General features: G+C 39.9%; 1 protein-coding gene across 6 annotated transcripts in view; it reads left to right on the top strand.

Annotated features, from left to right (window-relative positions):
• The window catches only part of APP (amyloid beta precursor protein), a 259,277-nt gene that overhangs the window by 153,910 nt on the left and 77,617 nt on the right, over window positions 1-27,750 (top strand). For 2 of the 6 annotated variants that reach the window (XM_031458262.2, XM_010977390.3), the window contains exons 7-11: window positions 6,139-6,306; window positions 8,598-8,654; window positions 20,524-20,657; window positions 26,621-26,695; window positions 27,411-27,569. In XM_031458262.2, the coding sequence (XP_031314122.1) occupies window positions 6,139-6,306; window positions 8,598-8,654; window positions 20,524-20,657; window positions 26,621-26,695; window positions 27,411-27,569 (593 nt within the window). The remainder of the gene's footprint in view (window positions 1-6,138; window positions 6,307-8,597; window positions 8,655-20,523; window positions 20,658-26,620; window positions 26,696-27,410; window positions 27,570-27,750) is intronic. The other 4 variants (XM_031458271.2, XM_031458279.2, XM_031458292.2 and 1 more) reach the window with 2 other exon arrangements.

The following is a 27,750-nucleotide window of genomic DNA, read 5'->3' as shown; positions in this document are numbered from 1 at the left end:
GATCTCTTTCAGGTAGCGTTTTTATAAATAATCTGTCATCACGGAGAGATGTGAGAATTGGGTCAGGTATAATTGGAATGACACATGCCATGGATGGCCCTAGAGAATCAACACAATTCAGTCAAAGGCAAGCCAACTGCAGATACCTTCTAGAGACTTCCATGACAAATTAGCACCGTCATTTCGTACTGAATCAGTGATTTCATTACCGTGCACAGCTGTTCCCATCGTTTGTTTATAGATTTCAACCCATATTTGGGGCTTAAGTGAGATTTGTCCTAAGACTTTAGTTCAAGCTTGCTTGCCTAATTTTACATGCCTCTATTTAGTAAAATACGGTTAGTAGGTAATAAACATCTGATCACCGTCGCCCTTGATCAGAGTCACTTTCTATGGGGCATGTTTTTTTTGATTACTACTTCCTAATATTTGCAAGCACATTATAAATTCTCCTTCCCATTAAAAGTACATATTTCTGTTGTTGCAAAAAATACATTCTTGAAAAAATAATCGATCTTTTAGTATTCGGACTCATGAAAATTTTCACGTCAGAATCAAACAAATTTGCCTACTGGGGGTTCAACAATAAGATGGATTCTAATCACTCAGGCTCTTGAAGTTTCAGTCAGTATATTTAGAATTGTAGGAATAACTTAATCAGGCTGAAAAGTAAACTGTTACAAAGCGACATAGAGGTCACCAACCATTTGCATTATTAATGGATTGAATGATTAGGCAGATAAATCAGCATTTATTTGAAATATTAAAGATAAGCCTATTTGGTAGATTTCAATATTACTGCTTTTTACTTTTCTTTTTTTTTTTTTTTTTTTTTTTTACTGTTAGCATTAATTAAAGTGATCTGTTACAGGCCAAACTGTGTTTGTCTTCATACATTTTCCCTTCCTACTCTAGAATTGCAAGATACGTCATTTTTAACTCAAATGAACTTTAATTGTGTATATATGCTTGCATCATACAGTGGAATTATGGTACTTTGGGGTTTTTTTTTTTTCCACAATATCAGAATATGTAAGTCCTAGATTTCTATAAATAACTCTTTAGTTTAATTGGTTTGATTATTCAAGTGGTTACTTTCTCAACGTTTGTAAATTCAAACTCATACATGCCATGTAATGCAGTTTTATTTTACATGCTTTCCTATAGTTTGAGAATAGAAGAAAGTCAGTTATTAAAATGAAATAATAATAAAAAAGCTTTACAGCATGAAATTATTCTTTACTTAGTGCATTATTGAAATCTAATTGTTTGCACATCTGTCAACTGGGCTTTTTAAGAAGGCATTATAATAACTGTACTCTTGAAAGTGGGGATTTTCTCCCCTTCCTGGTTGCGACTTTCACAGCTGTCTTCATGCTGATTTTTTTTTTTTTTTAGTGTAAAATAGCTTTCTAAGTTTGGTTGACCACAAAATATTTTTGCTCCAATTTGACATCTATTCAGTTACTTTTTATAGTTAAGCACTGTATTTTGAACAGTGAACCGCATAATCATTTTATATAATGCAGGAAGCTCTAACTTTGCTTCTATATTCTGTTTGTATAATACTGATTTTTAGATAATGGAATTTAGTGTTGAAACCAGCACAAATCTCAGCAAGGACCTACCTTACAAAGACAGAAAATGCGTAAGGCTTGTTTTTTTAAGCACATCAACTTTTTCATTCTGCAGCGTGTACACTAGCATTTTGGTTTATTAAATGGTCTTTTGTCTCGAAGGGTGAATAGAGCTATTACAAAAGAAGTGATAAGCCTTCCCTGCCAGCAGAATTCAGCTAGATGAATATTAGGAAATCTATTTGTGATCTTAAAAGTTTAAGGATTAAATTGAATAAACAAAGATTATAGTTCTCTGGATGTGTGTGCCTATGTTTCTGTCTAACTTTAAACATTCATTTTGAAAATTATCTCTGCTTCGATTCTGGGCAGAATTTCTCCTTCGTTATTACACGTAACATTCATTTTGAATAGAAATGAAGGTGGATTGGAATTCAAAAATATAGAATTTAAAATGTGAATCTTTTCATTTATTATTTTAGATTTTGAGGAAAGAATGATGATAAGATAAAGGAGATGCATTTTTAATTTTCAGATGAATTCTGTTTGATGTTACAGTTATGTAAGGTCTCATTTTACAAGCTCTACATTTAGTGGATGATTCTATAAATAATTCCCCACTGAGTGATTATAGCAATTAAGAGAAAACACATTTTTTTCACTGAATTTTTTTCAGGGTTTTCCATAGATTAGTAAGGAAGAAGTTTCTCTGTTCAGAAAAATAATAATGTAAACATAAGCATTTAAAGTGTCCCTTGAGATTTTTTTTGTCTCTGAATCTAGTCTTGGCAGCTCTCAAATTATGTATTTCAAGACTTAATCCTTTAAAATTATTTTACTTTGTCAGAATCTTGATTGGATAGATTTCTTGGTAATTTCTCATTGCTAGAAAGGAATTTAAAGGAAAGGTTCTCAAACTGAAATGTGTAGTCGGGGCAATTAGTCTGAAATGATAAATGATTCAAGGAAAGAGACAAGATTAGAATTCTGAGGCAAACTGAACTACCAACATTCCTCTTAGATGTTTCTTAATGCGATGGGGTTTTTTTGTTTTTGTTCTTGTTTTTTTCACATTTTGGGGGGATAATTGTAGATTCATATGCAGTGAAAGAATTAATAGAACAATATCCTGGATAGTCTTCACCCAGTTTTCCCCCATTTATAGTAATATATCACAACTGTGAACTTGACATTGATCACTTAACACTTCTTCAGCCGAAGTATGTACTCCACCTTCTCTCTTTGGAGGGTCATTGGCCATCTCCTTTATACTTATTAATAAATATCTTGTGCAAAATCATTTGCATAATCCTTCCCCTGTCCTGACCCCATGTCTACCCTCAACCTCTCCCAGACTAAGCAAAAGTTTTCTTTCCAATTACAGGGACAGTGTTTTTGTAATGATGAGGGTTAGAAACAAGGTCAGAGAGAGCAAACACTCGTGTGCCCGCCAGTAGAATGGGACTGTAGTTATAAGTGAGAGGTGAAGAATGATCCCCTGCACTCACGAGTCCCCCTGATACCAACTTTACTGCTCTAAGAAATTGATATTCCAGGGACAGCCAGGAGGAGAGGGATGGGCAATGCCAGGTTGATGGTTGATTGGCGATGCTGGTAACTGGAGGGATTATAACAAGACACCCTTCCTCACCTGCCCACGCTTGCTCTGGTCCAGAGCGCCTGGAACACACTCGCGCCACGTCAGCAGATCGGAGGTTCCAAAGTGACAGAGGCATTCACACTCCTGTTCCTTGAGGCTCACACATGTCTAGTCGTCCATACATTACGCGTTTGGCACTAGATTACCATACACTATTATACCAACTCCTGACCAACTTATCTCAAATATTCTCTGGTATGTGAGGACCATGGGGATGATTGCTGTTCCCCACCATATCCACACACCCCAAAGTCATGAAAATATTTGGGCCATTAAATTCGGGAGTACCAGTAGCCATGACATCAGGAAGAGCCAAAAAACACTCCAAGTGGAGATCGTCACTCTTTTCTTTGCCTTTTGGGGTTGATGGGTCAGGGGTCGATGGGTCAGGGGTCTGAAAAACGGAAACCGCAACAGGAGTTGTTGGTTCATCGTGTCGTTTATTCTGTTTACTTAGTTAACATATAAATGGGATTTTGAGTCCTGGATGCTTTTTCTTGTTGATTAGGGCTCTACCAATTAACTAAGAAAGGGTTTCATAGCCATTGAGAATGAGGCAAAAGAAAAATAAAAATGAATGAAATAAAAAAATGAATGTTTCACTGTAGTATAGGAAAATGGCAATGTATTGTAAATGTTGTTTCATTTCTAGACTGGGAAGTTTCGCTTTTGCAGAAAGTGAGAAACCATTCCTAGGTCACATACAAGGGCAGATATCTAGCATGTATTATCTCCTTTGAGATCCCATGACTTGCACCCACTTGAAATTACACCTACTTTTATTTAGTACGTTGGACATAGCAGAAAGATGCGTTCTGGCCCTGCAGAGCCGTGATGTAGCCTGTGGGCCTGTGGCAGGCAAGTAGCAGGGGACACGTGTTTGGTGCTGTAACAGGTGTGAAATGTGAGGAGCAGCATGAACGGTGGAGACACTGTGAGTTCCGCTGCCTGTGCTCCTGTGACTTACAGTCATGCCATGATGTGGAGGCTTCTGTGCCCCCCACGGTAGCAGAGGCCAGTTGCAACTTCAGTGCCAGCTCCAACCACAGGGTCGACTCAGAAGATACTGTTACCTGGAAGTCTTTGGAATTGGTACAGCTCAAGCAAGCGATTAAGAATGAGTATTGTTATGTGTCAGAAACGAGAAAGCACGTCACGTGGACGTGTACATACAGATTGGTGAGGGCTGTATGGAGAAGATGGGAAAAGCCAACATGGAGACGTTTCTTACAGCTGAGAGAGAAGGTGACATCCAGGACTGGAGACGGCTGACGGCTGTGATTTGCAGGGACCCTTAGCTCTGCAGCCCCAAAGCTGCTTTGTGAGTAACTCAGAGATGATCAGACCCCTGACCCCCAACTGAAACTAACTTACCCTTTGTAAGTTCATTGGGGGATACATCACATTGCCAAGTGGATGAGATACTTGTGTCAACAGGTTGGCAGACTTTTATCATACAGAATTCCATGCAGAAAGCTAGTTAAAAACACATCATAGCTTGGCAAGCACGGACTTTCAAAATAACTGTACCGAATGAGATGACCTTGATGATGGATAACATTGACCTTGATGCTCCTGGAGCCAGATTTTTCCATCCAAAGAGAACCAGAATCTTCCTAGACATCTGTTACACAGGACATTTCTCCTGCAGTGAGTTTGACACTTGCCTTCTGGGCTCGATGCTGACTGTTCCTCTCCCTTCTCTGTTGGCATCAGCTTGATGGCAGCAGCTTCTGGTTTTGCCATCACCACTACCTTGACTGGAAAGAGCAATGGGTGGTATGGACAGCGAAGCGAAACAGCAGATCCCTTTCACGGCAGCACTGTGGATCTTTGTCTTTGAGTGACTGGTTAGGCTCAGTCTATTGAATATTCCTAGTAGGAAGCTCTGGGTTATGCATGGCTTTTATCTTTTAGAAGAAGGGTGCCTTCCCCTGGCACGTTAGTAAAAACTAAGAAGAAGCAAGACATCGGAATGTGTTGAGGCATCGGCAGGGCAGGGCACAAACAGAGTTGGAAAATTATTTTGACTTCTAACAAAAATGGGATATGCATGGGAGGTAGAGTGCTGATTCTAATCGCAATAACTTGATGGATGGAATCAGAAAGGTGGCTACACTTTCAATCAGGGATTATGCAACTGATTTGGGGGAGGGTGGAAGGCACTTGACAGGTAAGCTGTGTTGTAATGGAAAATAATGTGATATGAATTTCCAAACTAGAGCTGTCTGACTGCATTTTATTTTTTGGAACATTTTTGTCCAAGGGACAGATAAATACACAACTAAAACTCTGTCTTTAATAGGAGCTGATGTAATCAACTTTAAGTAACATTCACAGATACAGAATATTTTCAAATATAATCAGTGGACAGGCGGCTGTCTCTGAAAACTGGATCCCATTCAGAATATGTGCAACTACTTTACACTTTGAGTCAAGGCAGTCATTTATTCAGGACAACAGTAAAACGTTTTTGAGAGGCTAAACTTTTCGCATTGTAACGAGACACAATCCTTTTACCTTTAAAGTGGATTTGAATTTATTTTAAAGGAGAAGCTTATTTTTTTATAGTGAAGAAACGTTTTGATGTGCGGACATCTTTAGGCATTTAATATTAATGGAACAGCAGCTAGAAGATCTGTTCACCTCTAGCTGGAATCCTTTTATTACTCCTAAGAGTGACACTCATTAAACAGACGAGCAGGCACTGCTTTGTCTCAGAGGTAATTCTAAAGTCCTGGTAGATAATTGAATTCCTCAGTAAGCGTCTGGCAGATGCTAATAAAGCCAGCGCGGGTTACCGCTGGGAGGACTAAAGGGTAAGAAAAGTAAGCGTGGGTACTGAACAGCGAGCCGTACCTTCTCATGCTAAATGTGGTTCCCCACATCTCCTCTGATTAGAGGTGTGCTCTGAACAAGCCGAGACCGGGCCATGCCGAGCAATGATCTCCCGCTGGTACTTTGATGTGACTGAAGGGAAGTGCGCCCCCTTCTTTTACGGCGGATGTGGCGGCAACCGAAACAACTTTGACACAGAGGAGTACTGCATGGCCGTGTGTGGCAGCGTCAGTAAGTGGACCTCCCTCCAGCCTGGCCACCTTTCATCTTTCTCGCCACTGACTCTGCTCTTTGTAACAGACGGGTCTTCCTGGTTCTTTGGAGTGGGTCTGTTGCTACCACTAACCACGTTTCTGTCAGTTTCTCTAATTGCCGGGCATCTCCTCCAGTACGTTCCATCATGAGCACACATCTCCGTCTTTCTCTAATCAAGCATGGCCATGGGTGTGTTCTTTTACTAGCTGTGGTGCATACGTCTTGCGATCTCTAGGGACTTCTCTTTAAGACAAGCTGAAGCTGCTGTTTTGTCTTCCCAGCTGTTTCTGCAATTGTGTACTTACGTGTTTGTCCGTGTACATATGTGTTGGGGTCTCTGCATGTGCACTCCATGTGCAAATGAGGGTTACCACCGGGAGCCTGGCGGATGGAGCTTTGGTTGCATTGGCAAGACGTATTGCCATGATGGGTACCTTTAAGTCATCTCATAACTTGAGACGTTTATTGCGGTGGCAAGGGAATGAGACTGAGTCGAGCGCAGGCACTTCAGATGCCAGAAGGCAGAAATGCCCCAGTGACACCTGAGCACACTTGTGGACATTTGCAATGTCGAATTTTCATATCTTCTCTTGGAAATAGACAGTAAAAAACTCCTGACTTAGCATTAGAAACCTTCAATGACATAGGTAGGGCTCAGGGGATATAATTTTCCAAGCCTTTTTCTCTTGCATTTTATCGTAGCTTGGGGGGATAAGTAAATGAAGTCACGATGACTTAAATGCAAGTTGAAACTATTTCCGCAGGTGGCTCTCCCAAGGTAACACACCAGACATGCAGGACTTCTGAACAGCCTTCCACATTCAATCCCTTAGTTAGTTAGTTAGTTAGTTAGTTCATGAAGAGGAAGTTTGAATTATGTAAGGAATAATTACTCAACTTGATAAATTAAAGATTAAACTCCATAATGGTATGTTTCTCTTTTGAGAGATTCCTGCCTTTTTTCTTTTGTTCTCGTGAGGGTGACAGCCACCGTTTCCTGCCTAGGATTCCCAGGGATTACATAAATTGCGTTCCAGTGTGATCATAGGATTAAGGGAAACAACAAAGGACCCGCGCCATCAAGACCTTCTATTGTGAAGCACAGTATCTGAGTGGAATCTACTGGAAAAATTCCTGTTGGTCTCTTGTGTAAGAGACGACTCCACATCTGTCCTGTGTGAGAGCAGGTGTAGGGACTGGTAACCCCAAGGGCTTCTTTTCTGGCTCTGATGGGATGATTGTGGCTTCCAGCTCAAAAGCCTCCTTTCTTCAGTTTCAAACAAAAAAGTTAATTAGGTCAGGTAACAGGGAGCACAATGAGGGATTCTGTTTCCTGGAGTCTCTTGAACAAAGAGCTTTTGTTACAGTGATTCTAACTGGTTTCCCTGCGAGGAGAGATTTCCTGGCAGATTTCCAACTTTTTTCTCTCTTCCCTTGAGGTGGATTTATGTTTTGGAACATAAATATGTGTGTGTATATATATAAATATATACACATTTATATGGTAAGAAAGAGGGTTTGAAAAAATTATTAGCCATGATGAATTTGCCTCAAGAATTAAAATTATCCCCACCCAATAAAACCCTAATCTCACCCCAGTGTACAACCTCTCCATTTGATTAGTTTGATTTGACCCAGACTGGGGGCGAGAGCCGTGGGCACCCCAGGTCAGAAGGGGTCTCTGGAGGTGCCCTGAATGCACACACTTTGCCGAGAGATCTGCAGAAGATGAATGCTCTCAACAAAGGTGTGATTGACAAGCAGTCAGTACTTAGTTTCAGGGGAGGTGGGTTAGAAAAGAATGTATCAAGACAGAAAACACAAGAGGCTGAAGATCAGTTAGAAGACGGGACAGGTGTAAGTGGAGAGTAAAAACCTCAACAAACGGGGAGTTGAGGGCCAGGGCTGCCCTCCGAATGGGTGAAATAAATAGAGATGCCACGAAGAAGAGGTGGATGGGAACTGATGATGTTGGCACTGAGGAGGGAGAGAGGGGGCGAGAGATGCTTTCACAGGGACTGGATGTACCATTAGACAGAATATCCAGCATTCTAAGATGTCTTTGTGGAAATATATCCTATGTTTTTGTGTTTACTTGTGTTTTATACTGAAGCCCAAACGCAGGATGTTTGTTAAGTTTTGTTTTTAATTCAGTGTTTTTGTTTTTGTTTTTCCCTTTGGTCAGTAGAATTGTGTGAGTGATTTTCCGCCATCATGCCCATGTTTCTGTTTTTGTTTTTAGTTATGTTCTCTTATTTTCTCCATAGTGTCCCAAAGTTTACTCAAGACTACCCAGGAACCTCTTCCCCAAGATCCTGTTAAACGTATGTTGTAATTCACTCGAGGGAGGGGAGGAGGGAAGGAGGACGTTGCATGGCTGGATGGTGACTCCAGCACCCTCACCTTCTCTGCATGGTTGTGTGTTTCTTGAACACCTGTCTTTTATAAAATGTTTATTTCCATTGCCTTGCTTCTAATTACATCTAATTTTGCCAGATAACTTCAAATGTCGGGCTCAGAGCTTTGACTAAGCTTCTTCTGTTTCTGACGAGTTACCTTTTTAGTTAATGTGTTCTATAAAACATTGTATGTACAACATTACTTTTGTGTTTTATTTGGCATCATTATTTTATTTCCCAAAGCTCCCAAGATGCCACAATTTAACAAGAGTCCATGTGTATAAGTGACTTGTTTCCCAGAAAAATATTTAATATGCATGCATTGTACTAACTACAAACTAATACGTATGCAGAGGCTTCAAGTATGCGTGTTTCAAGACAGCTGTTAATGCTTTAGGAAGTGAACGGTCACTTTTAGAATTCAAGACCGCACGCTAGAAGTGCCTGACTTCTGATTTCATCAAAATGTCGAGAAAGAGCTTCCTAGAAAGAAATGTAATATCAACCTACCTACAATGTCTGTGTTTTGTGATGATTTCGATTGGCCGGTCAGTCTAGCTTTGTTTAAAAATGTGGTGTCCAAAAACTCACACTGATTTTTAAATTTAGATTATATCCAGAAACAGATTCATCCAGCATTAGGTTAGGGATGATACAGACCTATGGTTAGGAAGAGACACCATTTCAGTTGTAGCTTAGATATAATGAAAATTAGCATTTATTGATATTATCCTGAAAAAAAAAACTAGCCTCACAATTGATGACACCAATGATCTTTTCTTATAAAAGATAAGTCAGAGTAGGTAAAGCATAGCTAGTGGGTAGACACAGAAGAATTGGGAAGAACTGTAGGTTTTATGCTGTGGGATGGATAGTACATCTGCATGGCGTGTTGCATTTTAAGAAGCATTTTTCGTAGATCATTTCTTTTGCTTAGGAATATTTTGTGGGCATTTGCCTCATTTTCTTTGTGCATGTGAGAAAACAAGGCTTAAAGGGCTCCGTGACTTGCCCCCTGCCATCACACAGGGCAGGACCAGATTTGACGTCTTAATGATACTGTGGCTTTGCTCCTTGCCCCAAATGGTCAACCATGTGGTTCTAACATTGTTTTCTAAGTTACAAAAATTACATTTGAAGTTCAGAAGCACATTTTAAGAATACAGATAATATTGGAAAGCAGACGACAAATATTAAAAACATTTTTTTCATAAATGCCATGAATATAGCTTGCATCAGTGAATTAAACGTCTTCCCCAGCCTTTTATCGAAACAATAATTATTTTTACTTTAAGTTGCATTCTATATCATTTGAAGCAGAGAATTATCTTTTTCTATTTTTATTAATTACCAGGAATGAACAGCATCGTTTGATAAATTTATTTTCACGACATGCTTGTGTCTTCATCTCTTCCAAACAGACACTGACAATCTCATACGATTTTCTCCTCCCCGGTGATTTTCTCCATCTATGTGTGGTGTGTTTGGGATCCTGACACCTTTCCCTTCTAAGAGGGTGAAGTGATTTTGGCAGCTGTGTTTTCTTGTCTACCCACAGAGACTATTCAACCACAGCAAGTGGCGGGGTTTGCAGGGCCAGGACGGGAGAAAGCATATAATTTCCTGTTATTTACAGCCTGTGCAGCTAGGCTGTCTTATTTATAGCAAAGCTGCACATCTGAATTGAGAAAGTCACGGTCATCTGGAGGTCAAATGTGGATAGCAGCCTGGTGTTGAGAAAATGAGCCAAACTGAGGAAGGTGAGCGAGCCCATTTGATTTGACAGCTGGCGCTTGCCCTTTGACTCCGTGCCCAACCTGGGGCAAATCGAAAGACTCCCCTTTCACAAAGTTGGGTGGTCTTACAGGTTTCTCAGTCTGAGTCGCGTCTGGTCAAATAATAAGTGTGACATGAGCTAGAAAATCTCTTCAGTTCAACTGGTGGTAAGATTGCACGTGTGGAGGAACTGTGTGATGGTTGACATTATAAATACAATAATTTTCCTGTCAAGACTTCTTGTTATTATAATTAGGCATTTTGAGATTTTAAATCTTTGTCATAAAAACTGATCCTGAACATTGCAGTTTTAAGGGACACTTGATTTTTTTTTTTTTGGTTTTGTTGTCACTGATAAGAATCCAGGGATGGTAGTACAGATTTGAGGCTAAGAGTTTTCCTTTTACTCATAAACTTACGGATTTGAATCCCTTTCCCATTTGGGATAAAGAATCTTATGAGACCTGAGTTGCTTTCTAGGTGAATTTTGTGTCTGCCCATTCGGGTTTGGACAATGCAGAAGATTCACATTCAGTCAGCCCAGTGAAGCATTGTGAACAGTAAAATTACTACATAAATATTTATGGACTAGTTTATGTTTCAAACACAAGAATATTTTCTAGTGTTCTTTCCATCAGCTTCCATCTCAAAAGCCAAACAGACCGACACCTTAATGGCACTGCATCTCACGAAGGGCATCATGCCCATTCCTAGTCGGCTGACTGCACCAAGAGGTCTGGTCAAAGAGAATGACCAGTGACCCACCTTTGGCGCCTTCACCTGCAGTCAGCTGTGGCACAAGCCACATCTGACCCAGGGTCTTTCGGTCTCAACACTCTGGACATTTGGGGCCGGAGAATTCATTGTTGCGGTGCCGTCCTGTGCATGGAGGACGTTAAACAGCATCTCTGGCCTCTGTCCATGAGATGCTAGTAGCACCATCCCCGCTGTGGCAACTAAAAATGTCTCTGGACTTTGCCACAGTCCCAGGGAAGACAGAACGACCACCTGTTGAGAACGTCTGATTTAGACATGGGATTCAGACATAGCCAGGCTGGTATGAACAGGTATCCTCTCCATCAACTGGAGGAGTTAAGAACCTTCAGTTCTCAACAGCTGTTTATGAAGCTCAATTGTTAGACTGCAGCCCTAGTGCTCAATATTTGCAAGTTAAGGGAGGAGGTACTGTTGCTTTTCTGACTCCGGTATTAGCTAGAGGTCTGAGAGTTTTTCTGCTCTAATGTAAGCACCGCTAGAGAATAAAGCAGCAAACAAAGCAGCAAGCCCCTGGGCTGGAAGTGCATGTTTACCTCCTCTGTCTGTTTCGTCTTAGTTTCAGAGAACCCCAGCATGTGCTAGAGAAGGGCCATCCGTTGAGAGGCCATGTAGCCTGGCTACGCAGGTCACTTGGCGTCTAAGATGCACTTTGGGGTCATGTTTATGGCCTTGGGCCTCTGCAAATGTGTAGGTCTGGCCTCATGCAGGATTGGGAAGGGGGTAAAGATTGATTTCACCTCACATCAGAACGGCCCAGACAGAGTAGAATAGACTAATATACTTCCAGAGAGTATAAAAAGAATTGGAACACGTCAAATAAGGCCCAAACCACCACCACCACGTTCTAAGATTGTTGCCTCGAAGCTCGCTGTTTGCAAACCATAGACAATTCACTGTGTGGCCTTTGAATAGAATAAAAAATAGTTTTTTATGAAACTGCCAAGCATTATTAAAAACAATTAAAAGCATTAACAGTTGCAGTGGTGCATTAAATTACATGTCACATCAATGCCAATAAAATCTGTTACATTGACAAGTATGAGAAGCCACATCTTTGGTATCCAGAAATGATCAGGATAAAAACAATGTTTTGTTTTATTGTTTTTTTTTTCCACCAAGCTATCATAGTGTGAAACCCTGAGATTGAAAAGAATTGATTTACTCAGCAAACCAGCGTTTAAAAAAAAAAGCTCATTTACTGAGAACAGTAAAAAATTTTCGTTACATATATGCTCTATTCTTTAGCTATTTCCAAAGAAGTGTAAGTAGATAGTTTAACAAAAGAGTTGGCAAAATTTTTCTGTAAAAGGCCAGTTGAGGTTTTGCAGGCCAAAAGATCTCTGTGATAAGTACTTAACCCAGCAGCTGTAGTGTGAAAGCACCTTCAGACAATCGGTAAATGGATGGATACAGCCATGTTCCAACAAAACGTTATCTGTTGGACCAGCAGGCCAGCCCCTGGTTAAATGAAGCTGGTACTTTTGAGCCCGGGATGTGCTAGCACTAAGCGAGATATTTCGAGGGACACCAGCAAAGTAAACCAAATACCCTGCTTTCAATAACTTTCCAGTTTTATCGATGTGATGAGACTCAAGTAGGTACATTAAGTAACAATGTAAAATAAAATACACAAGTGTAGGGAAAGATTACTGTGTAAGGCCAGAGTAGAAAGAAATTGATTTTATCCTTAAGACCACGATAGAGGTTATCAGTTCCATCTGGCTTTTACTGCTACAATTTCTATGCAAGTGGCCGATACTGAAGATTCTGACTTTTTCGATACTGAAGATTCTGACTTTTTGAGCTCATCTGTTGTGGCAGGTCATCCCTTCATGACCCACCATTAACGAAGTGGAGTGCAGCTTCCAACAAATTGACAAAAAACAATAACCAATAGTGAAGACATTCTAGATGCCAGTTACCGTCGCTGTCACTTCACAGATGGTTTTTAGTCAGTTGCTTCTGCATTTTGGTGCATTGTGCTAAATAGGATATAGATATTAATGAAAAAAATCACCAGCATTCATTTGTTCATGCTCATTTCACATATTTGACAAAATTCCCCCATCAGTACTTGTCCATAAGACATTAAAAAGAAATGTAGCTTAACTAGACTGGAGTAAACACAGCATAGATTACATTTTTATCACCGTGTGTCCGCACGATGCGTTGATAGTCTGCCAACAATGACTGTATTGACTATAAAATAAGTGTGATACAAGGGCATGTCGGGGGGAAGTGCCTTTGCCTTTGTTTTTTTTGTTGTTGTTGTTTTTTGTCGAGTCTGGTACCACAATGATCACAAACTTTATTTTCACAGTATAAATGTCTCCTCTAACTTGAACTTGATAAATATTTGAGTTTAGAATTCACTAGGAATTCTAATTATTTTGCAATTGGAGACATGGAGAGAGTTTTCTTTTCTTTTCTTTTCTTTTTTCTTTTTTTAAAATTGGGGTGGCAGTCTGTAAGGTCTGCCAGATTGGGAGATGAAGTTTTCACATCATATCTTTCTTTACAGGTTTATATTCCATATATATAAATTATCCTCATTGCCACCTCTCAGATAAATCACAGCCATTTCGTGTGACAGCATTCTTAGCTGTCTATAAAGTAGGATTTTCCATGACAAGGCAATGGCTGTATAGGTCTTAATTTACTCTTATCTTCTGTTATCAATGCAATAGAGATAAATGGCCTTTTTTTGCAGATGAAAAGAGACCGACCAAATTTTCTTGTTAGAATCTAACATTAGTGTACTGACTAAATGCAAGTCGTGGGCCTCCATTTAGGGAGGCAGTCATATTCGTTACTGTTTGAAAGTGGAGTTACTTCTCCTTTTGCATCTTGAGCCCATTCCAACCTTAAAATTATGTATTATCGTAGAGATTGAGGAAGCAAACAAATATCAAAATAATAGGGGCAATTTTTCATGATGCCTCTACTCTTGACGCCCCGTGCTTACTGCCTTTGGTATTGACTATGAAAGGGAGTACTACAATTACAGAATCAGAGCTAAAATGAGCGTTTGGTGCATTTGCAGTTAAATTTGATGGTGTCACTGATACGGAGGTCCTCTTCGTGCACCAAGAAAGTCATCTCTATTGCCTCTGAAGACAATGGCAGTCTTTACCTTATCTTGAAGTAACGTCCCTTAAAATGATTGAGTTTTCTCAGGGGAGACGCAGGAAGGAAAATGTTTCATTGGTGTCATGTTGCCAAGGATGGTGGCGTATGTTGTGGCAGGGACATTGGGTGCAGCACCAGGCTTTGTTAATAAATGGAAAGCAAATCTGCTTCCCTCCCCCACCATCCCCATCCCCCTCAAGAAATAGAGCTCCAGCTGGTCCTAGGAGAGGAGATGACAATGGGACGTGGAAATGTTGTGACAGGCATTGCTGTGTCATTATCAAAACTGAAATGAACCTTCACTGACACATGAAGACAATTTCTCCCTTCGTATCTGGTTGCCTGTGGTTTAGGAAACAACATTTTGTGGTTGAGAGAAAGGAGCAAATCTGTGCTTTTTCCCGTGTCTCTGTGTGGGGGTGTTGGGGGCTCCTTCCAGGAGAACCTCCCTGCTAGTTTTCCAAGCCATCCTCATCTTCATCTTTCACTCTCAAAAGATCACCTTCCTTCTGTTTTGTCCCTTAGCAGACAGAATGATCCTTTTACAACATGTCACATCCCGTTTTTCCTCTCCTCCAAACAACTTCCCAGTCCTTATCGTGGCTCCAAGACCCTTCGTCATCCGTCCCATTGCCTTTCTCCCTCTCTCACTACTCTCTCCTTCGCTTCCTCAGCTCTGGTCACAGACCTTGCTCTTCCTGGAATTTTCCAGAGACCTCTGTGCTCATTTCTTCATCTGCCTGTTCTTCCGGCAGGTAACTGGGAAGTGAGGCTTCAGTTCAGCTCTTCGTGTAAACGTCACCTTCTCATTGAGACCCAGCCTGGCCACCTACTTCCTGCTGCCATCTCTCCCCCCACTTCCCTGGCAACCCTGTTTCTTCTTAACCCTGCTCGATTTTTCTTTTTCTCCACCATACAGATCACATTTGAGCAATGTGATTTCTTACTGTCTTTGTGTGTGTGCGGTGGTGGTGCTTTGTCTCACTAGCACGTAATTCCACCAGAACAAAGGTCTGTTTCGCTCATCGGTTTCGACCAGACACCAAGTTCCCAGGTCCTTGGGGCTGTAAGATGTGTCGAATGGAGGAATAAAGAAATGAGCAAGTACAATGGAGACAGCAGCGTCTACATCCCAGCTGCTGTGCAGCTCTGCAAATACCTCTGGCCTCCTAGGGTTGCCAGAAAGAAAAAAAAAAAAAAGGACGAGGCTTATATATCGAAAGCATTCATTGTGCAGAAATGCCCCTGAGGTTTTGGAAGCAGTTTGTTCAGCTTGAGGCAGTCATGTGCTGTACCTGGAAACTGCACTTCTGTAGCGTGTTTTTGTTTGGTATTATATTTATATGGTATTTCTTTTAATACTGAGAATGGGTGTATTCTCAGTACTAAAAGGTGTATGTCTTGTTGTTATGAGACTAGACTACGAAAATCAGTTTGAAGTTCATTTCAAAGTTAAAAGCCCATGCATGTGATGCTGGGATGGTTGCTAGTGATTTGGCAGCTGGAGGTCCAAACCCAGAGCTAAAGATGGTTAGCCCTGAGTCTTAAGTCTGGTTTTCTGTGGGAGGATGAACAGACCCAGCGAGCGTGCCTGCAGAAGGCGCGGATGAGCGTGTCTGAGCCAAGGCTGGAGGCTAAAAGACCATTCAGATTCAAGCTGTGTGGGCTCTTTCTCCTGACCCCTGTTTTCATGACCCTCCTGCGGCTGCCGAGTGCTGGTTAGAAGCCATTTACCAGATAGCATTCAAGGCAGGAAAATATTTGGTAGAAAGCAGACTGACGGTTATCATAAGGAAGCATATCTTTTGCCGATACAGGTTGTTCCTTAACAAACCAAACCCTTTCCAGTACCCCAGACATGTCAGTGGATTGGCCCCGACTGCTCTAAATAGTAACTTTATAGCCTCCGCCTGCTGGACCGGGTCCTAAATCCAGACTTCTGTGTGTGTATCTGGGGATGGGAGTGTAGGTCAAATGATAGGCTTTCCTTTCTGCACAGTAAAGGTAATAGGGTAATGTTTTCTTCTCCCACCTGTTAAATGAGAACACCTGTAAAGTGCTTGGTGCAGAGGGCCCTAATGAATGGAGGCTATTCTGATTTGGCCAACCTGGAAACTGGAGCCTGTATCTCTGTTTCTAAGGCACCGCAGAGGTCTCCGAACAGGGTAACTGATCGGTGGTAGTTTCAAAAACACAACTAAGATAAACCTTCCTGTAACACTTTTTTTTTTTTCAGATTCTTTTCCATTCTAGCTTACTACAGTTCAATAAAAAAAATAAAATTTAAATAAATAAATATGCCCTCCTAAGGACAGGTTGGTTCTCCTTTCTAAGTGGTTAGTGTTTTAAGTGACCTGGGAGATACCTGACATTCCTGGTCCTGTGTGCACTGGAACACACCTGACGTTCCCTGAGCTGCTCCTCTCACAAAAGGAAGCACTTGAAGGGCAGGGGCCTTAGGGTACAGGCTTCCCGCCCCTGCCCACCATTCCTGGTTATCAGGTCTCTGGCCTACCATGGACTTGATCACAGAATGGCAGCCAGTCCTGGTATGACCACGTCTATAGGATGTAGGAAAACTGGGGAAATAGAAGCTGAGCTGTCTGTACAAACTCCTACTTGAAATGTTCTCCCCTTAACTCTATTCCACATCTTGTGATAACCTATAATGGAAAACAGTCTGAAAAATGTGTGTGTGTGTGTGTGTGTGTGTGTGTGTGTGTGTGTGTGTGTATAATTCAATCACTTTGCTGTACACCTGAAACTAACACAATATTGTCAATCAGCTGTATTTCAATTAAAAAAACAAGAACTGAATCAACCAGAGCCTTGATCTTGACTTCCAAGTCTCTAGATCAATGAGAAATAAATGTCTGTTGTCCAAGTTCCCCTCCCAAAAGGTTCTCCCCTCTTCTCCTCACCAACTGCGAGCCAGTGATAATAAAATACTAAATTCATTTACAGATATCAAGATGTACCATCATTGTTAGCTCCTTCACTGGACAGTGATCTGGTTTCTGATTGGTATGAATAGAGGAAATTTTCAATTACTTACACTAATTGAGATGGAGGATTTGTATGAATGACTAAAAAGTTTAAAGATTAAGAGAGAGACAGCTTCTCTTAAAGTCCTCAACTAAAGGAAGTCTCAGAGGCCACTAACAAAGATTTACTAAGAAATATTTCTTGGTTAAATGGCATAAATCTGTAATACAGGATTTGTATTCATTTCTTTGTTCCTAAAAAATAAGTTTCAATACTTAAAATATTCTTTTTTTTAAATTGAAGTATAGTCAATTTACAATGTTGTGTCAATTTCTCGTGTACAGCATAATGTTTTAATCATACACATACATACATATATTCGTTTTCATTTTTTTCATTATAGGTTACTGTAGGATATTGAATATAGTTCCCTGTGCTATATGGAAAAAACTTGTTGTTTATCAATTTTTTATATAGTAGTCAGTATCTGCAACTCTCAAACTCCCAATTTATCCCCTTCCCACCCCCTTTCCATCCTGGGTAAAATATTCTTAATCCTGTTAAATATACCTTGCATGCTCATTTCTTTTATTATTCTTTTATTCTTAATAATTCAAAGCTACATTTCAACTTAAACTAATGAGATTATAGTGACTCAGATTTTTCTGTTTCCATAAAACAGTAGATTTGCAAATCGTAAGAACTGGAGAAAATCTTGAGTTGGAGAACCTTCCTACATGTATAAAAACTTTCACATTTTCAGTTTTCCAAAGAGGGCACCATGCTATGGTTATAACAACTTACAGTGGACGGCTATCTTGATCAGTGAATATAGCCCCCCAAATTTATACATTTTCGTTTGTTCAAAATGTGAAATATGGTTTACCTAATTATGTCATCCTGCCAGATTGTACTGTGCCAAAAGGACTTAACTAGTTCTCCCATGAGCTCTACCTGTAAAGATGAGAAAATAATTAAAATCATGGGAAACAAATTTAAAATGGTAAATATCACCTCCATTTCAAGTTGGGAAATGATTAATTTAAAAACATGCATATTGATGGAGTTTATGCAAAAAAATTTACCTTTTTTAACAAACAAAAATTTTAATTGAAAATTTTTTTTTAGTCTTAAAAATGAAGGACACATTTTCAATGATCTCAGCCTTTTATGTGGTTCATACTGAAGATTTCTTAGAAAAATTAATATCACATTTCCTATCCATGGTACTGCATGGTCCTGTGCGTGATTCATTTTCAGTGGATGTGAAATAAAAGTAGCTGGTTTTTCCTATGGTTAGCATAAGCTCGAAGACCTGAACTAGGACATAATAATGAGCAAAGGAGGAGGGAAGGGTCCTAAAATGAATGAAGTGCCGTGTGCCACCCTTTCTGCAGGATGACGAGCACATGATGTGGCATCTCATTTTCCCAGCACTCCTAGTATATTGGCACGTTATCACCCCACTTGATAGATGAATTAATGGGAACACAGAATGCTTAAGTTACTTGCTCTGGGTCAAAGCTAGTCTGAGAAAGACTGAAATCAAGGCAAGATTGAAGTCAACGTGTGCCTGATTACACAGCTCAAGCTCCATCGTTCTTTCTTCCTTGTGCTGGTGAAATATACACTCCCTTGTCTGTTACACAGACGCCCCGGGCAGATGTCTTTCAATATGTCTGTCCTGTGCCCATCCCACATCCGCTGACTCAAAACCCCCTGGTGTTTTGAAAAAACAAATCCAGGAATATGCCTTGCCCTCTTCCTTCCGCTTCAGAGCAATATCTGGATTGACTAATAAAGCTAAACTGCTTTTATTTTTTTTTAAATAATTATCAAAGAATGATTGAAGTAGAAGGGAAGAAATCAGAATGAATATTTCTCTTTAAGATTAAATTCATTACTATGTAACAAGAAAGTCTTCTTGTTTGTGTTCAAGTCTTGGAGCCTTTAGATGGGGAACACTGCAGATATTTTCTTGAAACATGTATAAAAGACATTTATCTTACTATTTAGTTTCAAAATGAGCTAGCAATTAATTCTTCTCATGTAAGTTCTTTTTGGGATATTATATCTCAAATATAATAGTCAAGTAATTAGCTAAGATTAGTGAAGAAGAATACTTAAAACATTGGTGATAGTTGAATTACCTTTTGAATAAAACGCTTAAATTGATTGGACCTGAGAACGTAGTGAAAACACCTAATTTCATTTTTTTGGTTGAACATACTTTCTTATTTAAATCAAAATCTTTTCTTTTCACATTAGCCTTATTTAAATAAGCTCATAAATGCTCTGAATTCTCAGTAGTCATTACTGATCTTTTGTAAAATCTGCTGGTATAGGCATTCTAATTTACTCGGCTCATGCGTTTAAGACATTTTAGCTTTATAGTACACTCTTCAATTTTATGAGTGTTTATTTTTCCACATAATATAGCAGTATATGTTGCAGCTCAGTAATATTGTTCAGCAATATTCGTGGAATTTAAAATAGGAATCACTTTCTTTTTGACATCTAGTATAATGAATTGGTTGACTGTTACCAAATTTGTGAAGGCAGAAAGGTCCTTTTGTGATTCCAAGAATGAATTTATTGACATTTATGAGTTTTTTAATAGTGTTTCAACTACTTTCTCACCAGGTATCTAAAATATGTAGTGTAGGATTTATCTTTACTCTGAGGTGCAGTTATTCTGCAACAGGCTGATTTCCAGATTTCTTTGATTTTTGCAGGAATCTTAAGATGTGATCTTGATACCACCATTTACTTTCAAGATTATTAACAATCCATCAAAGCAGAGGGATTTGATACAACATGTCTATATGAAACACCGACTGTTTTTGTGCTGTGCAAGCTTGTTTTGCAGAGAATTTTAAATATAATACTGTAGTCACAAAATGGACTGTGTTCAAGATTTTCCTTCACCCTCTCTTCGAAAGGGGTGAAAGATATCCCTACTGTGCTGCGAAATGTCTTATGTTCTCCTGAACAGCATTAACATCTTCTGTGTGTGCTGCTTTACTAAATTCTTTGTTCTGGAATAAACGGAAAAAAAAGGGCTTTTCTTGGAAATGACTGGAAATTCTGTCACCCTTCTCAAACCTCCTTTTCTTCTACTTGACAGTTCCTACAACAGCAGCCAGCACCCCTGACGCCGTTGACAAGTATCTCGAGACACCTGGAGATGAGAATGAACACGCCCATTTCCAGAAAGCCAAAGAGAGGCTGGAAGCCAAGCACCGTGAGAGAATGTCCCAGGTAAATGTGACTTTCCATCCTTCAGCACCGATTTGGGGCTTTTTGTCTTGAACATGCCCCCGTGGAGAGATTCAGGAAAGTGAGTAACTAAGATTTTGTAAGCACCAATGAAGCTAGACCTATACCTTTCTTGGTGGTTTGGTCACTCTGTGTTTAGGGTAGTCCTGTAACCATGGTGTTGTAAATTAAAATCTCTTCAAATGTTCCTTAGTAAAGATGATTATTTTTGTATTAAATGCCAGATTATTAAAACTTTGATCCTAACATTTCTTACAAACTTAATTCATGGGGCCGGAGGCACTTAAAACCAAAGTGAACCATCATGATCATTTCAGCTGGTCCCATGAATGACAGGTAATGTAATAAAGGTTTAAGGGTTCGGCTTCCCACTCTAGAAAAAAAGGAATGTAAGGAACACAAAGAGGCGTTTGGAACCCAAGCCTTTCTTGCTCCTAGAACAATGCTCTTTTCACTACATTGTGCTACAAACCCTGTTTTGGGGAGGGGAGGGTAATAAAGTTTTTTAATTTATTTTTATTTTAAAAGAGGTACTGGAGATTGAACCCAGGACCTCATGAATGCTAAGCATGTGCTCTGCCACTGAGCTATACCCTCCCCACCAAATCCTGTTTTGTTTTAATCACGTTCTTTATGAAACAAATTGAAAAATATGTTACGTTGAAAACATGGCTAATTTACATGTAATAATATCAACTCACCTTAAGCTGTGCCTGCTGCGAGGTGCTGCATGTTGTATTAAAGATAGGTCACACTGAGAGTTTTAGCCCTTTGTCAGATTCTTCATTCAGTCATTCATTCAGCAAATATGTATCCAGCGCTTATTTGCCGGTCACCGTTCCAACTCGTCGTTTCTACCCTTAAGAGTGAATGTGAAGAAATAACAGGAAAAGTAAGATTCAAGGACACATACATGAGTGAATGAAGAACGACCTCAGATTAAAGTCAACCACTCCTTTTTGGCGTTAATATTGTGTGTAAACATCAGAGGGTGTAACTAACTTTTGTCATACTTAGCACAGATACTTGAAAGTTCTCATGATTGGCTCTAACCAAGATTCATAAAAGAGTCTGCCATATTTTTTCCAAGATCATAAATAATAATAATAATCATTTAACAGATTGCATTAATGATACCTTTTTATTTTCTGATGATTTGACATCTGAGGCCTCACTAACCCCAGGCAGATTGTCGCTCCCAGGATTGGCCAATTCTTAGAGATATGGAATGACTGGTCTGCAAGCTGACCTTTCATGTACCAACCCACCAATCCAAAGCTCATATGCCCTGAGTACCTTTTTTATCACTCTCTTAAACTTCTGCCTACTATCCACCTGCCCCACTCACCCCAAGGCTAGGTACCAGACAACTAGAGACAACCCTTATACCCCAGAGCCCACCAGAATTTTTCAAACTACTCAATCCTTAAACCCGCTCAGCCTGCTTACCCTGCTTTGCACATTCCTTCTCACAAAACCACAATAAAGGCTCCTGCCCACGGTTTTCCTTCACTCCCTCTTGCCTCCTGACTGACCGTGGTGCTTCCCTGGGTGGCCCCCTCATGGCATGACATGCCACCTCCTCTTGGTAACTGTGAATAATAGTCTTTTCAGTGGCAGCTTCCTCCTGATCTGTTGGTTTCACCATACCTAAATAATAATGAAACCTATATTTAAGCATAGAACTACTACTGTATCTAAAAAGACATAATTCCTTTTTTTTTAAGATGAGTGACCACAATACTTGGAACTACTTAGGAATCATAACACTAAAGGGAATAAAACCTTCTAATTTCAGTACTTTGGCTCTGGAATATAATGTACAGTTCTAGTTGTTGCCCGTGATGAGAACTTAAAAGTTGGACTTCAGAGTTGAACTAGAAAGCTAGCTAGACTGGAATAGTGAGGTTTCACCTGAAGCCAGTTCTTCTGAAAAACAGGAGTTTTCCTCAGGAAAGACACAAGCTGATAGATCGTCACTGTTAAGAAAGCATAATCGGTTTACAATGGTGTGTCAATTTCTGGTCTACAGCACAGTACTTCAGTCATTTAGGAGCATATATATATTCGTTTTCATATTTTTTTAATTACAGGTTATGACAATGTATCGAGTACAGTTCCCTGTGCTGTACAGTATAAATTTGTCGTCTATTTTATATATAGTAGTTCTGCAAATCTTGACCTCCCAATTTATCCCCTCCCACCCTTTACACCCAAACAAACATTGTAAACTGAATATACTTCAATAAAATATATTAAAAATTTAAAAAAAAAAAAGAAAGCATAGGATGACTGTCAGCTGCCATGCTTACCCCTACTGAAAACACATCTTTCAGACTTAAATCCTATTTCACTGCTTGTTTCTGAAGCTTTCAGAACCCTCATTGCCCTCAAAATCCATTTGTGGGGCAATGAAGCCCCCTGAAAGAATAATAACCAAAAAAGCACTGAATGCTCAGCATGGCATTTCTGGTGCCTGCCCCCTCACCCGAACCCCCAACACCCCGACTCCAGGCTCCCTCCTTCCTCTCCCACCTGTGTTGCTGACTACTGACATTGTCATTTGTGCATCGTCACACTCTGCTTAGCGTGTGCTGAACTCATCTTGGACTTCCCTTTGCTCTCAGCCTTGATCTCTGGAAATACCCTCCCACTCTCCTTCACATCGGCAAATCTCAGCCATTCCCTATAGTCACATAGTCCTCAGAACAGGACAAGCAGCCATCACCCTTTGCATTTAACTCTAAATGTTTGCTCACCAGTTTTATCCCTCCAGCTGGATTGTAAGCGTTTCGTCCCTGTAAGTTTATATAAGGCATCTTAACTAACCTTGCATATTTCTATCTTGAACCCACTTAGTCATTATATTTTTAAAAAATATAAAACCTGAATTTTTTTCCAGTATTTATTGGTCGTTTTGATTCTATTAATAAAATTAATTTCAAATACTCTGTTTCATATATTACAGATCTTTCCTAGAATAGTGGCTTAATTTTATTTTAGCACATCTACATAAACCATGACTTAGTTCAGATGTGTTTTGATGGACGTTCTTCATCTTTTTAGTCATTACCTAATATCTGAGATAATTTAAAGGTTGTTGTCCTGGAGCAGAGAATGTTGTCTGTTAGATTCCAGTGATGATAGGAAAGGGAGATGCCTGGGATCAACATTTATCATCATGATCTCTGGTACTGAGTGTTGGAGACCGTTTGACTTTGAACTTGCCTGCCTTTTAAATCTCTCTATATTAATTGTCATATTCTCCACGTGAAACAGCCAAGTCTTTGAAGATCCATAAATCTGGATGATACAGACACTTTTGTGCACGCAGTGGAAAATTGCTTTATCAGACTTTATGGGGCTTCTGCAAAGTCCAGATCCTGAGAGTTTTTTAATTTAAAAATTTTAGTCTTTTAAAATGATTTTTATTGTAGTTTTCGTTATTATTTGTTTTCTTCCAAATACAGAGGATTTGGGATTTTTTTTGGTATTTGGCGTTGTTGGGGCTGGTAATAACTCTTAACTTGTACATTTATGTTGCTCTGTGTTATGAATGGTATCTAGCAAATAAAAGAATCCAACTAATCTTCTATTACATATGGGATTTTAACAGTTTTAACATATCCTTAAAATATGGTTCTTCAGAACGGAGGTTGACCTTTTTCTCTAAACATATCATTTTTAAGAGAAGCGTCAGCATCTTAGGAACAGCCTTTTCTCCTGTCACCAAGTATAAATAAATGTAGCTCACCTGTTGGGTTTGCCATTTTATCCTGGCACATTTGGCCACAGGGGACAAAAGCATGGTCTTTGGAGCCATGGAGATCTCGATTCATATCCTTCCTGCTCCATTTTTTTCCTGCATGACTCTGAGCGGGAAACTTAACCTGGTCCGCAAAGTGGGGACAGATAGTCACGCGGATTCTCACAGGCTGATGTGAGGAATCAATTAAACAAGACAGATTTTGTAAAGCTCTTAATGCTGGAGCTGGTGTTTAGCAGGTCAGCGGTGATCTATTATCTGCTAGGCCTAGTGTGATGGTGTAGGTGAACTGTTTTCTTTGCAAGGCTGTAGGAAATTATTAAATTGCACTGAGAATCGAAATTTTATTTCATTTCTAGAGGATTGCTTATTTTCACTTCATGAGCCAAATCAGTCTCCTTAATTATTCCGTGGATTTCAGCTCAATGCTGAAAGCCCATGTTCTGAATATACAACGGGAGATGGTGAAAGTGTACATGTTATGAGGAAAGTCCGTTTTGCACATTCCAGTAAGACATGTGACTTCTCTCTCAAACTAATTCTGAGACTGCTTGCCTGAAGAATTCATGGTAGAATGCCACCACTGTGAACGTTCTCGAAGCAGGAAATGGAAGTATTCTTCTTGCAAGGCTTATCTCGTGTAGAAAGCAAAAGTAGCTTCAGTAGCCCTCATCTCACAAGCGCCCTTTCTTAACTCCTCGAGCCAGCAAAGCATCGGGGGCAAAATGCTTCTTTACTTCTCTATTCTGTTCTTGTTCATAGCAGCCGGGCATTTTCCCCAATTTTGCTGTAAACGTGTGAGGTTATTTTTTAAATGCTCTTCCCTTGAAATAAAGAATTCATTCCATTCTTTCTCCTCCATAATTTCCTGAAAACAACACGGGGAAGCTTGTCTTTTATGCAACGAATCAATGCTAATAGACGATAAAGTATCTAATTAAAAACTGACATGATGATTCGATATGCATTCTCATAGAATTCTCTATCAATAGTTTTTTTATTCCAAGCCTCTTTTTTTGCGATCTTGAAGGATGTCAGAAAAAAATCTGTTCTTTAGGACTAAACACCTATAAATAACAGGCTCTTTTGGTATAGAAATCAAGTTCTCTTGTGCTTTGTGTGTCCACAAAGTATGTAAGTACACAGCTGTCAACAGACCATTATTTTGCTTACTGGAACTTTCTGTCCTTTACATTACCTAGCTTAGGTACAAGCTGCATTTAAAAAAACTCAATTTGTCAGGGAGTAGTAATGCTTGAAAAGGATGCTGTAGGTGGTAAGAATCTATTTCCTTTCTCAACAACATGCGCAGCTGTGGACTTTTCCTCTTTGCATTCAGATCAGTGAGTAAACTTCTCTAGAGAAATCGTGAGTGAACATCATAGATGAGAGGGGGAGGAAGCCTTATTTTCCTACAAAACGGATGCGCCTGGTTACTGAATTAGTGTTATTTGCCGGGAATGTTTTCGCTACGTTCAGAACATTACAACATGTACTTTCTTGGAATTTCTGAAAGGATTTGGAGTGTTCTTTGCCGTTTGTGATGCGAATTGGCAATCAGAAGCTTCTAATGTGACCAAGTTGGTAATCAAAGGGGTCTTACTGCCCACGGCTCTTCAGTGCAGTGGATCTTGGGATTTCTGACAACAGAAGTCTCCTTTTCCTTCCTCCACTGGTACTTCTTTTTGGCATTGTGTCTACGGTGTGTGTACATATGTATAAAATGTTATATATGATTTTCCCCTCTTCATACTGTTTGAAAAATATACAGTCTGAAATTGTATAACTTGCTTTCACAAAGGACTGAAGCCAGCATATTGAATTTTAATGTTGGAAAACCTTGTTCAGGAAATATATGCCTTTTATGAACCGTTGACATTTGTACACATCAAATAAAATGACTTTCAGCCATTTCTCAGGAAAATAAAAAGACGAACTTTGTTGTAGAGGGCCACATGCCTGCAATAAACGTGAACATGTGTGTTTAACGTACTGCTGTGATAGATTATTTACATCTTGGTGGGAGGTCAAATATTATTGAGATAGGAATGGAATGTGAGCATCTTTAATGTTTAAAATGTCAAGTATAGAAGAAGAACACAGCAATCTATCTCACTAAATCTAGATTTGAAAAAAAGAACTGATGGTTTTAAATTTAAATGAGGTCCTTGTTTTGTAGGTCATGAGAGAATGGGAAGAGGCAGAACGTCAAGCCAAGAACTTGCCTAAAGCTGATAAGAAAGCCGTTATCCAGGTAAATCCGGAGCCCGTCTCCTCTAAGCAGCACACGCCAGCATCCCTTGTTTATCAAGTGCATCCACCTTTTCCAGCATCTGCTGGAACCTCATGCATGATTGTTCTTATTTCCCACAACTTGCACTATAGCTCGTTATTGTCTAGTAATTCCATTGCTTAAACCCCGCCCTCATATTTTGCTCCCAATTAGCTCAAGTTATAACTCATTTAAATAAAACTCATATTTTATGTAAAGTCTACTTTTTATCAGTAATACATCTTTTTTGGCTTTTGTTACCTTCTGCCACTTCTCCCCCGTGGCAAATTTACATGATAATTTGAATTTTTGACTCGAAGCCCTCTCAGAATTCCCTTAAGTAAACCCTGAGATTATCATGGTCATTTTCTTAAAGTGCTTTGAGTAAGAGAGGGACTGTTGAAATATGCTTGTAATTTCGAGTTTGAAGAATACATAAATGCATCCTACGTTGTCGTAGTCCGGGCTGTTTTCAGAGCCTGTATAACATGATTTATATTGAGAAATTTGGTCTGGGGATGGAAAGCAGAGAAGGGAGGGTAACTCATGAAACAGGATGAATTAAGTCAGAAATGTTGGAATGACTAAGTTCTTTGAATAAAGCAAAATATGGTATCCCTTTGAAAAGACTTGAGTTTGCTGCCCCGTCCTGTTTGTCTGGTTCCCGACTGACCTGTGCCTGTGTTTGTGAGGGCAGCATTTCCAGGAGAAGGTGGAATCTCTGGAGCAGGAAGCAGCCAACGAGAGACAGCAGCTGGTGGAGACGCACATGGCGCGGGTGGAGGCCATGCTCAATGACCGCCGCCGGCTGGCCCTGGAGAATTACATCACCGCTCTGCAGGCCGTTCCCCCTCGGGTGAGTCCCGCCAAGGCTTCCCTGCACAGCTCAGGGCACAGCACAGACAGCAGGTGTGGGGGCTCTGGGGACTGAGCCCATGAGAAAGAAATCTGGAGAAATGCCAGGAGCACCGTCACTCACAGGCTCAACCTCAGTCCTTTTTATCTTGAAGGGTCACAGGGCAGCTGCCTCCGGAGGA

The sequence above is a fragment of the Camelus dromedarius genome, chromosome 2, assembly GCF_036321535.1.
Source record: "Camelus dromedarius isolate mCamDro1 chromosome 2, mCamDro1.pat, whole genome shotgun sequence".
Classification (NCBI taxonomy): domain Eukaryota; kingdom Metazoa; phylum Chordata; class Mammalia; order Artiodactyla; family Camelidae; genus Camelus; species Camelus dromedarius.
This window is presented reverse-complemented; position numbering and strand designations above follow the sequence as displayed.